Source organism: Pongo abelii, chromosome 7 (assembly GCF_028885655.2).
Source record: "Pongo abelii isolate AG06213 chromosome 7, NHGRI_mPonAbe1-v2.0_pri, whole genome shotgun sequence".
Taxonomy (NCBI): Eukaryota; Metazoa; Chordata; class Mammalia; order Primates; family Hominidae; genus Pongo; species Pongo abelii.
The window spans coordinates 116129148-116141746 of NC_071992.2; the positions used below are offsets into that span (position 1 = coordinate 116129148).

Genomic DNA, 12599 nt, shown 5'->3' on the forward strand with positions numbered 1-12599 from the left:
ATTGCGAATTTGCGTGTGTGTGTGTGTCCATACATGTGTGTATTTAAATTGACTGAATAATATTCTGTCCTATTAAAAAACCTATAATTTAATCATCTTCAATAAATAGTGCTGTATAAACATGTTTATTTGTAATTTTTTTTCTTTTTTTTTGAGATGGAGTCTCGCTTTGTTGCCCAGGCTGGAGTGCAGTGACACGATCTTGGCTCACTGCAACCTCTGCCTCCCGGGTTCAAGTGATTCTCCTACCTCAGCCTCCCGAGCAGCTGGGATTACAGGCGCATGCTACCATGCCCGGCTAATTTTTGTATTTTTAGTAGAAATGGGGTTTCACCATGTTGGCCAGACTTCTTGAATTCCTGACCTCAGGTGATCTGCCCACCTCGGCCTCCCAAAGTGCTGGGATTACAGGTGTGAGCCACCATGCCTGGCCTATTTGTAATTTTTTTGCACCTCCCTGATTATTTCCTCAGGATAAATTATTAGAATTCAAATTGCTTGGTCAGATGTGGTTGCTCACACCACCTGTAATCCCAGCACTTTGGGAGGCTGAGGCAGAAGGATCACTTCAGGCCAGGAGTTTGAGACCAGCCTGGGCAACATAGTTAGAGCTGTCTCTACAAAAATATAAAAATTAGCTGCACGTGGTGGCATGTGTCTGTAGTCCCAGCCATTCAGGAGGCTGAGACAGGAGGATCGCTTTATCCTGAGAGACCGAGGCTGCCGTGAGCTGTGATGGTGTCATTGCACTCCGGCCTGGGTGACAGAGTGAGACCCTGTCTAAAAACAAAAAGCAAGAGAAAGAGAAAAAGAATTTAAATTGTTTAATCAAAGGATTTGAATATTTTTAAGCCTTTTCAAACATATGTTCTCAGAAAAGTTGTACCTTCATACACCACCCCCAACAGTGTAAAAGAATGCCCAAGCCAGGTGCAGTGGTGTGTGCCTATAGTCCCAGTTACTCAGGGAGGATTGCTTGAACCCAAGAGTTTGAGGCCAGCCTAGACAATACAGAGAGACCTGGTTTCTTTATTTAAAAAAACAAAACAAACAAACAAAAAAAAAACAATGCCCATTTTTAGGTACTCTTTGCTGGATACTGTAATCATTTTTAGTCAATTAAATAGTTGAAAAAATGGTAGTACCATAGTCCCTTCTTATCTTTGGGGCATACTTTCCAAGACCCCCAGTAGATGCCTAAAACTGCAAATAGTAGTGAAGCCTAAATATACCATGTTTTTTCCTCTATATGCATATCTATGATAAAGTTTAACTTATAAATTAGGCACACTAAGAGATTAACAATAAAAAACAGAACAATTATAACAGCATACTGTTGTAAGAGTTATGTGAATATGAGCTCTCTTTCTCTCAAAAGATCTTACTGTATTGTACTCACCTATTTTTGGATGGCAGTTGACTGTGGGTAACTGAAACCACAGAAAGCAAAATTACAGATAAGGTGAGGACTATTGTAGTATATTTTTTGATTGCTAGTAAAGTTGAGTTATTTTTCATGAATCTGTCACTTAAATTTCTTCTTAAATATTTACAGATTTCTTTTACTCAGCTTTATTGAGGTAAAATTTACATTCCATACAAATTACCAACTTTATAGTGTACATTTCACTGAGTTTTGACAAACGTATATGATACAGAACATTTCCATCACCACTAAAAGTTTTCTCTTGCCCATTTGTGGTCAGTGTAGATCCCACTGCCTGACCTTTGGCAACCACTGAACTGTCAGCATAGTTTTGCCTTTTCTAGACTTGTGTATAAATGTAATCATACAGTATGTTGTCATTCCTGTGTGTCTTCTTTCACTTATATAATGCTTTTGAGATTCATCTATGTTGTTGCATGTGTCCATAGTTCGCTCCTCTGAGTTGCTGAGTAGTATGGAATTGTATGAATATCCCACAGTTTGTTTACCCACTTACCTTTGATAAGACCCCCAGTGGATGCCTAAAACCTAGATAATACTGAGCCCTAAATATACTATGTTTCAACTGCCAAAATGTTTTCCAAAGTGGCTGTACCATTGTGCAATCCTGACAGCAATATATAAAATTTCCACCTGCTTTACATCCTGGTCAGCACATAGTATTGTCCGTTTTGTTAGTTTTAGCCATCCTACCAGGTATCTCATTGTGGTTTTAATTTGCGTTATCTCTAATGACTAATGATATTGAGTGTCTTTTCATGTAACTTCTATTGTGAAGTGTCTTTACATCCTTTGCCCGTTAAAAAAAAAAATGCCTTGTGTTCTTATTGAGTTGCCAAATAATTGTTCTTTATCAGATACGTTGCTTTGTTACCCAGGCTGGAGTGCAGTGGCACCATCATGGCTCGCTGCAGCCTTGACCTCCCAGACTCAAGCGATGCTCCCACTTCAACCTTCAGTGTAGCTGGGACCACAGGTGTGTACCACCACGCCTGGCTATTTTTTTTTTTAAATTGTTTGTAGAGACAGGGCTTCACTATGTTGTCCAGGCTAGTCTTGAACTGCTGGGCTGCTTTGGCCCCTCAAAATGCTGGGATTACAGCATGAGACACCATGCCCTGCCATCTTTTCTTTTTTTTTTTTTTTTTTTTTTTTTTTTTGAGACAGAGCTTTGCTCTTGTTGCCCAGGCTGGAGTGCAATGGCGCAGTCTCAGCTCATCGCAACCTCCGCCTCCCAGATTCAAGCAATTCTCCTGCCTCAGCCTTCTGAGTAGCTGGGATTACAGGCATGCGCCACCATGCCCGGCTAATTTTGTATTTTTAGTAGAGACGAGGTTTCTCCATGTTGGTCAGGCTGGTCTCGAACTCCCAACCTCAGGTGATCTGCCCGTCTCGGCCTCCCAAAGTGCGGGGATTACAGGTGTGAGCCACCACACCCGGCCTCTTTTCATTTTTTTTTAACAGTATCTTTGGAAGAGTAAAAGTTTTAACTTTTGATGAAATCTTTTTTTTATTGTTTGGGCTTTTGTGTTTTATCTAAGAAATCTTTGTTTAATCCAGGACGTCTAATTTTTCTCCTAGGAAGTTTATAGTTTTAATTCTTATATCTAGATCTATAATCAGTTTTAATTTTTGTATTGGTGTTTGAACAAAAAGTGTTCAAGCACCGTTTAATAAAATATTATCTTTAAATTTCTTGATACCATTGTCAAAAATCAGTTGACCAAAGCTGGGTGTGGTGGCGCATGCCTGTAGTCCCAGTTTCTCTGGAGGCTGAGACAAGGGGATCACTTGAGCCCAGGAGTTTTAGGCTATCATGCACTATTACCAAGCCTGTGAATAGCTGCTTAACTCTAGGCTGGACAACACAGCAAGACCTCATCTCTAAAAAATCTTTTTTAAAAAATCAACTGGGCTGAGCACAGTGGCTCACGCCTATAATCCAGCACTTTGGGAGGCTGAGGCGGATGGATCACTTGAGGTCAGGAGTTTAAGACCAGCCTGGCCAACGTGGCAAAACCCTATCTCTACTAAATACCAAAAATTAGCTGAGCATGGTAGCGTGTGCCTATAGTCTCAGCTACTCAGGAGGCTGAGGCTCAAGAATTGCTTGAACCCAGGAGGCAGAGGTTGCAGTTAGCTGAGATGGTGTCACTGAACTCCAGTCTGGATGACAGAGCAAGACTGTCTCAAAAAAAAGAATCAATTGATCTTATGTGTAGGTCTATTTCTGACTCTCTCAATTCTGTTTCATTATTTTATTTTTTATATTTATTTATTTATTTTATACTCCTTGATGAGCAAGGCTACCCCCTAGGCAGTCTGCCCACAGTAGCCTGTTTCATTATTTTAAATGTCCATCTTTACTCCATTACCTTCTTGTCTTGATTGCAATAGTTTTACAGTAACTCTTGAAATCTTACTGTAATAAGAGGCTGGAAAAAAAAAGAGGCTGGAGGTAGTACAAGTCTTCCACCTTTGTTCTTTTTAAAAGTTGTTTTGGCTATTCTAGGTCTTTTGCTTATTACAAAATAACTTGCTTGTGTTTGAATTGGGATTGTGTTGAATTAATGGATCAATTTTGGAAGAACTGACATCTTAATATTGAGGTTTCGGATCCACGAACATTGTATATTTCTTCATTCATTTAAGTTTTCCATTTTTTTTACAGCAATGTCTTATAGTTTTCAGTATGTAGTTCTTGCATATTTTTGCTAAACTTATTCCTAAGTTTTATATGTAGCTCATGCTATTATAAATGTTAATATTTTTGTAATTTCAATTTTTTGCTCATCCTGTCATCTCAGTTACGAAATTTTGTTTTTTTCATTATAGTGAAATACATATTACATAAATTTATTATCTTAACCAATTCTGAGTGTACAGTTCAGTAGTGTTAAGCATATTCACATGGTTGTGCAACCACTCTTCAGAACTTTTTCATCCTGCAAAACAAACGCTATACTCATTAAACAACAACTCCCCATTTTCCCCACTCCCCTGTCCCCTAGCAACCACCATTCTATTGCTGTTCCTATAAGTTTGACTACTTTAGATACCTAATTTTAATTTCAATTTTTAATTGTACAAGTTTATATTTATCTAATTGCTTTTTCATATTGACTTCATATCCTGCAATTTTGTTAAATTCATGGATTAGTTCTAGCAATGTTTTTGTAGATTCATTGGATTTTCTACCTGCCATCTGTGAAAAATAAGAGATGTGCTTCTTTTCCAGTCTGCCATTTATTTATTTATTTATTTTTTACTTGCTTTATCGAATTGGCTAGAACCTCCAGTTCAGTAGAAGTGGTAAGAGCAGATCCTTGCCTATTTCCCAGTCTTACAGGGAAATCGTTCTGACTTTCACTGTGAAATATAACGTTAGCTTTAAATTTTGTGTAGATGCCCTTTATCAAGTTGAAGTTTTCTTCTGTTCCTTGTTTGATGAGAATTTTTATCATGAATGGGTTTTGAATTTTGTGAAATGCTTTTTCTGCATTTATTGAGATGAACAGATGATTTTCTTTGTAGTCTGTTAATAAGGTAAATTATGTAGATTGTTTTCAAATATTATACCAACCTTACATTCCAGGATAAACTCTACTTGGTCATGATATATCTTTTACAAATATATTCCTGGATTTGATTTGCTAAAATTTTGCGAAGGATTTTTGTGTCTATGATCATGAGAGATATTGGTCAATAGTTTTATTTTCCTGTAATGTGACTGTCTGGTTTTGGTAGCAGGGTAATGCTGGCCTCATAAGAGGAGCTGGGAAGTATTGTCTTCTCTTCTGTTTTCTAAAAAAGTTGGTGTATGATTGGTATTATTTCTTTCTTAAATGTTTTCAATTCACTGTTGACACTGTATAGGCCTGGGGTTTTCTTTGTAGGAAAGATTTTAACTGTGAATTCAATTTTTCAAATATATACAAGGCTGTTCAGGTTATCTTTAGAGCTCTCTTTCTGTATGGCTTCTTCCTTTCTGATATTTTTTCCCCCGAATCCTCACAGTCTTGGCCTCCCTAACGTCCAAACTTTGTCTGCTGAATTCAGCAAGACCACAGGGTTCTGTTTGGGTACTTTTCCTGTGCTGCAGCCTGGAAACTGCAGTGAGTTGGAGCAAATGTAGGGCTTACCTCATTTGTTCCCCCTTCTTTCAAGAATCACGATTGTCCTGTGCCACCTGTTGTCTAGTGTCTGAACACCATCACTCCATATATTTTACCCAGTTTTCTAGAATTTAGGTAAGAGGGTAAATCCAGTCCCTGACTCCATCAGGCCACAAGAAGTCCCTTTATTGATTTTTCTTTTTTTTTTTTTTCTGAGACAGAGTCTCGCTCTATCGCCCAGGCTAGAGTGAAGTAGCGCAATCTTGGCTCACTGCAATCTCTGCCTCCCCAGTTCAAGTGATTCTCCTGCCTCAGCCTCCTGAGTAGCTGGGATTACAGGCACGTGCCACTGCGCCCAGCTAATTTTTGCATTTTTTCTATTAATGTGTTTCTCATTGTTTTGTAAGAGTTCTGTACTGTATATTGTAAATTTTCCTCTAGCTTGTTGTTTACCTTTTAAATGTTGTGTGTGGTGTTTTTTATTTTTTTACATTTTTATGCTATCCTCTTAATTTTATTCTTTAAGATCTTTTCATCGGCTTTTATAGTTAGGAAGGTTTTCTCTCTACCAGATACATATTTACTTATATTTTCTCAGAGTTTCTTCAGTTTCATTTTGCTTAAGAAATTATTTTTGGGCTGGGCACGAGTGGCTCATGCCTGTAATCCCAGCACTTTGGGAGGCTGAGGCAGGTGGATCACCTGAGGTCAGGAGTTCGAGACCACCCTGGCCAACATGGTGAAACCCTGTCTCTACTAAAAATACAAACAATCAGCCAGGTGTGGTGGTGCATGCCTGTAATCCCAGCTACTCAGGAGGCTGAGGCATGAGAATCACTTGAACCCAGGAGGTGGAGGTTGTAGTGAACAAAGATGGCACCACTGTACTCCAGCCTGGGAGACAGAGCTAGACTCTGCCTAAAAAAAAGAAATATATATATATATGTGTGTGTGTGTGTGTGTGTGTGTATATGTGTGTGTGTATGTATGTGTATATATATGTGTGTGTACATGTATAATATATACCTCGCAGATTCTAGAGAACCAGTTTTTTGGTTTATTTTATTTATATTTTTCTGGGGTTAAAAACAATTTTAAAATATCTAAAAACAATGTTGAGGTATATGTATTCTGTAACTTAGAATGCTGCTTTTTAAACTTTCAGCCTTCTCATTTTATTGGCTTGAGCTAAAAAATATGGTAATTAATCTACCAGTCAAAAATAGCACTTTATGTCCAGACTTTTTGGCTTTGTTTTCAGGACGTAGACAGCTTGATTTTAGTTGAAGAGCGTACGTTTTTCCCCATTGTGTGTCTTTGCTCTTCTTGACCACTTCTTCTTTTTTTTTTTTTTTGAGTTGGGGTCTTGCTCTGTCACCCAGGCTGGAGTGCAGTGGCACAATCATAGCTCACTGCAGCCTTGAACTCTTGGGCTCAAGTGATCCTCCTCATTCTCCCAAGTAGCTGGGATTACAGGCATTAGCCACCACACTCAGCTAATTTTTTTGTGGAGACAGGGGTCTTGCTGTGTTGTCCAGGCTGGTCTAGAACTCTTGTTGGCCACTTCGCAAGTTAGTCTCCTTCTCACTTGCCTTTCCTTCATACTTTGTTTGCCACTTGTCCCCTTTTCTCCATTCTTTCTTGCTCCCTTCCTCCTCTATAAGTCTTCCTCTTATCTTTTACCTTTCTTACCTTATTGCTTTTCTTTTTCTTCTCATATTTCTTCTCTTTGCTCCTTTTCACCCTCCCTGCCTTCTATACAGATAGAACAGATAATATAGTTGTTGTTTTTTTGCTGTATCCCAGTGCTTTTAAGAGTGTCTAACAAATATTAGAACCCTCAATACATCTTTTCTGAATAATAAGTAATACAATTTCACAGATAATAAATCTCTTACTCAATTTTTTTTCTGGCATCTGTGACAATTTAATAAATGTTAAGAACCTACTATATGTCAGACACTGAATCACAAAGATGAAATTAAGACATAGGCCCTGCCCTCAAGGAATTTGCAGTATAAGAAGAGAGACTAACAATAGATGATTTTTAAATCTTTATGCTAATGTATTATGGAGGAGAAGCAGTTTTAGCCCAACTAGGAAGTTCTGGGAAATCTTGCTGAAAAGAATGATGAATAAGGTCTTGCAAGATAAATAAAAGTAGGAAGGGCAATAACAATGTATATATACTTAAGAAGACTGAACTGTAGACTTAAAAATGTTTAAGATGGCCAATTTTATTATGTTATACATATTTACCACAATTTAAAATAAAAGGTAGGAAGTATGTTCCAGATAGTGAGGATGGCATGGATCACATTGTCTAAAAAATTGACTCATAGGAAACTATGATAAATATAGCTGACTCTTGAACAGCACAAGGAGTTAGGGGTGCTGGCTCCCTACACAGTCAAAAATCTACTTACAACTTTTGACTCCCCCAAATCTTAACTATTGACAGTCTATCGTTGACCGAAAGCCTTACCAATAACATAAACAGTTGATCAACATATATTTTGTATGTTATATAGATTATATATACTGTATTCTTACAATAAAGTAAGCTAGAGAAAAGAAAATGTTATTAGGAAAATCATAAGGAAGAGAATATATATTTACTATACATTAAGTGGAAGTGGATCATCATAAAGGTCTTTATCTTCATCATCACATTAAGTAGGTTGAGGAGGAAGAGGCATAGGAGGGGTTGGTTTTCCTGTCTCAAGGGTAGCAGAGATGGAAGAGTTGGAGAAGATGAAAGGAGAGGCAGGTGCACTTGGTGTAACTTTATAGAAATCAATCATAATTTCTGTCTGACTTTTGCTTTTTCATTTCCCTAAAAATGTTACTATATGGTACCAATCCTTTTTCCACTGTTTAGTTTTAGTCCCCATATCACAGAGGGTAGATGTTGTGAAAGAAGTCAAAAATAGTCTTGAGTAATCGGAGCCCTTCTGCCAGATTGTCTAATGTTAGTTTATTTTCTGGCATTGCTCCTTCTATGTCTTCTCATTGTCTGGCACTGGTTCAGAAGCACTTACCTTCATGAAGTCATCTTCTGTTAATTACTGTGGTGTGGCGTTACCACTTGAATTTCTCCAACTTCCATATCTTGAAACACTTCACCCCCAACTTTTTTTGGTAGATTCATAATCTCTTTTGTGATTTCCTTGATTTACTCTATTGTAAATCCTATGAAATCCCGGACAACATCTGGACAGTTTTTTTCTAGCAGGGATTTATTATTTCATGGCTTTTATTTTTCTTAGAGATGGGATCTTGCCGTGCTGCCAGGGCTGGAACGCAATAGCTATTCACAGGCAGGGTCATAGCACACAGTACAGCCTATAACTCTTTGGCTCAAGCGATCCTCCTGCCTCAGCCTCCTGAGTAACTGGGGCTACAGGTGCATGTGCCACCACTCCTGGCTTAATGGCTTTTTCTATAATAATGATGGCATCTTCAATGGTGTAATCCTTCTAGACATTCATGATGTTCTATCAGGGTTCTCTTCTGTTGTGTTGACAATCCTTTCCATAGAGAAGGGCATGCAGTGAAGTTCTTTTTTTTTTCTTTTTGAGACATAGTCTTGCTCTGTCGCCCAGCCTGGAGTGCAGTGGCTCAATCTTGGCTCACTGCAAGCTCTGCCCCCCAAGTTCACACCATTCTCCTGCCTCAGCCTCCCAAGTAGCTGGGACTACAGGCGCCCGCCACCATGCCTGACTAATTTTTTTTGTATTTTTAGTAGAGATGGGGTTTCACCATGTTAGCCAGGATGGTCTCAATCTCCTGACCTCGTGATTCGTCTGCCTCAGCCTCCCAAAGTGCTGGGATTACAGGCATGAGCCACCGCACCTGGCTAGCATGCAGTAAAGTTCTTAAAGATCTTTGTGACCCCCTGATCTAGAGGTTGAATTAGAGACATTGTGTTTAGGGGTAAGTAGACCACTTGACCCCTTCGGTCTTGAACTCATGGAGTTCTGGATGGCCTGGGACATTGTCCAACATCAAAAGAACTTTAAAAGGCAGTCCCTTAGTGGCAAGGTACGTCCTGACTTCAGGAACAAAGCATTGATGGAACCAATACAGAAAAAGGGTTCTTGAACAGGCCTTCTTGTTGTACAGCCAAAAGACTGGCAGCTGATATCTATCTTTTCCCGTCAAGGCTTGAGGGTTAGCAGCTTTACAAATAAGGTCAGTCCTGATCATAAACCCAACTGCGTTTGCACAAAATAGTCAAGTTTCCCTATCCCTTCCTGCCTTAAATCCTGGTGCTTGCTTCTGTTCCTTACTAATAAATATCTTTTGTGGCATTTTTTTTCCCTGAGAATACAGCACTTTTGTCTGCATTAAAAACCTGCTCAGACAGATACTCTTTCTCTTTAGTGATTTTCTCAATGGCGCCTGGAAACTTGTCTGCTGCCTTTTGGTTGGGAGAAGGTGCTTTTCCTGTTCTCTTGACATTTTAAAAGCCAAACCTTTTTCTAAAATTCAAACCATCCTTTGCTGGCATTCAATTCTTCAGCTTTATAGGTCCATCATCTTCCTTTTGCTTTAAGTTGTCATATAATGACTTTGCTTTTTCTGGAATCATATTACAGTCTATAGGAATGTCTTTCTTTTTTTTTCTCTTTCTTTCTTTTTTTTTTTTTTTTTTTTGAGACTGAGTCTTGCTCTGTTGCCCAGGCTGGGGTAGAGTGGTGCAATCTCGGCTCGCTGCAACCTCTGCCTCCTGGGTTCAAGCAATTCTCCTGCCTCAGCCTCCCCAGTAGCTGGGATTACAGGTGCCCGCCACCACGCCTGGCTAATTTTGTATTTTTAGTAGAGATGGGGTTTCACCATGTTGGCCAGACTGGTCTGGAACTCCTGACCTCAAGTGACCTGCCCGTTTCGGCCTCCCAAAGTGCTGGGATTACAGGTGTGAGCCACCACACCCAGCCAGGAATGTCTTTCTTACACTAATCTTGCACCCACATGAAGGCTGCATTTTCAATACAAGATAAAAAGGCATTTCACAAGAAGTGCAAAGTCTGCACCTGATGATGTAGCCGCAGTGATGCAATGATGGCCTCATAAATTTCCCTCTCCTCTCCTCTCCTCCCTCTCCCCTTCCCCCTACACCTCCCTCTCCCTCTCCCCCTCCCCCTCCCTCTCTCCTTTTCCCTTCTCTCTTCCTCTCCCTCTCCTCTCCTTCTTTTTTTCATCTTTCTTTTTTTTCCCAATGATCCTTACTCTGGATTCATTTATTTTGAAATGGTGGGCAACTGCAACTGTAGCTTATGCCAGATCTTAATCTCTGGCACATATCAAGCAATTCAGCTTTTTCTTGTAATATCATGTGTTCTCTCTGCTTCTTGGGAGCACTTCCAGCATCACTAGTGACACTTTGTATGGGTCCCATGGTGTTATTTAAGGTTTACAGTATTGCACTAAACATCATAAAAATATGTGAGAACTGTGAGAGATCACTTTTTATGGCAAAATGCAGTTTACTAGAGACAAACTGCTCCTGCAGAGATGACTAGTGTCACAAGGCATTTTAAGCAGATACTTGTAACTCTTAAGCTTACCACAACAGCAACAGGAGGTGGCTGTGAAATTACATATTATAGTGTCTACTACAGTCAGTTTTATGCAGTTATGATTTAATACTGCATCTTTATGTCTTTTTTCTTACATTTCTCTTTACTGTGAATGGTGCCATTTATGGTCTGTGTTTGTGTGGGTAAGTTTTGATAAATTTTAACTTTTTATAACTTGTGTATACTTTATGGTAGTAAATGATAAAACAGACCAGTATCTACACATATTTTATGCATTCATGAAATACCTAACTTTATCTTAATTTTTTTGATATTTCTAATTTATCTGTGAGTTTTTTCAAATTGTCACAAATCTCCAAAAATTTTTCCAATATTTTTACTGAAAAAAATCCACATATAAGTGGACCAATGCAGTTCAAACTTGTATTGTTCAAGGGTCAGCTATAGTTCTTTCTTATGCTTGGTTATAATTATTTCAAACTATATATTTACCCTTTTCTCTATTCTCAGAGTTGGGTATCAGAAATTAAAAAAGAAGAAGATAAAATGCACTTTCATGAAACTGAGACATTTCCAGCAATGAAAGATAATTTGCCTCCAGTTCGTGGTTCAAACAGCTGTCTTCACGTAGGCAAGGTAGGCCTTTTTGATATCTTTGTGGGTGGTAGTGGGAGAGGATTGCTGCTGTTTATTAAGGGGCAATCTCAGTTTAATTGGAGCAGCCTATGTGTGATGTCCTCTAGGAGAGTTGGGGAGTTTGTTCAGCTGGCTGGGAACTATCGGCTGGGAACTATCACATTCTTTACTATCTCATTACTTGGAAATCAAAATGAAACAGTTTTTTCCTTTGAAGTCTTGCATCTTGGGCTTATTTACTGCCTTTAGTCTTTTTTTTTTTTTTTTTTATACACCCTGTCTCTTCTGTCCAGTTTTGATGAGAGCAAAAGGTCTGATTCAGTGTGTGAAAATTTCAGGGAACAATTGTATATATCTAGTAGGGCTATAGAGGGTATATCATGTTACATAATTTAATTATGGATTTAAAACAGTAAACAGATACTTTCAGTACTTATAAATGTCATTCCTCTGTTTAATGCATGTTTTTTCCCGTTATTCCCATTTCTCTGTGGTTGGTCCCTATTTTGTCACATAGACCTCTCCTTTTTTATCTGTGGGCTCCATAGAGAAGGGGCCTGTTGAAGTTCCAGGCCCATTCTATTTAACTTTAGGTTGAAACTAGGGTTCCTGGCATCCATCTGACCTTGTAATTTCTCAGATGACTCCCCAAGCCTTTTCATTCTAGGTTAACTCATTCTTGTTATTCTCATCTTTTCTTTGAATCAATTTTATTTTAAAAACATCCATGGCTCTTCATCACTCTGCTCTCTGATAATTTACCTTCCTGGATCTTTTTACTCCTCATTAGGAATTACGCAGGTAACGGAGGTGTACAGTAATCTGGTGAGGATGCCACTATCTGCAATCAATGAAATT

At 38.7% G+C, this 12599-nt stretch overlaps 1 protein-coding gene across 6 annotated transcripts in view; it reads left to right on the forward strand.

The window, feature by feature from the left end:
- SPAG1 (sperm associated antigen 1) overlaps positions 1-12599 on the forward strand; it is a 76085-nt gene that overhangs the window by 8475 nt on the left and 55011 nt on the right. For all 6 annotated transcript variants that reach the window (XM_054519234.2, XM_054519231.2, XM_054519232.2 and 3 more), the window contains one exon: positions 11616-11741. In XM_054519234.2, coding sequence (XP_054375209.1) covers positions 11616-11741 — 126 coding nt within the window. The remainder of the gene's footprint in view (positions 1-11615; positions 11742-12599) is intronic.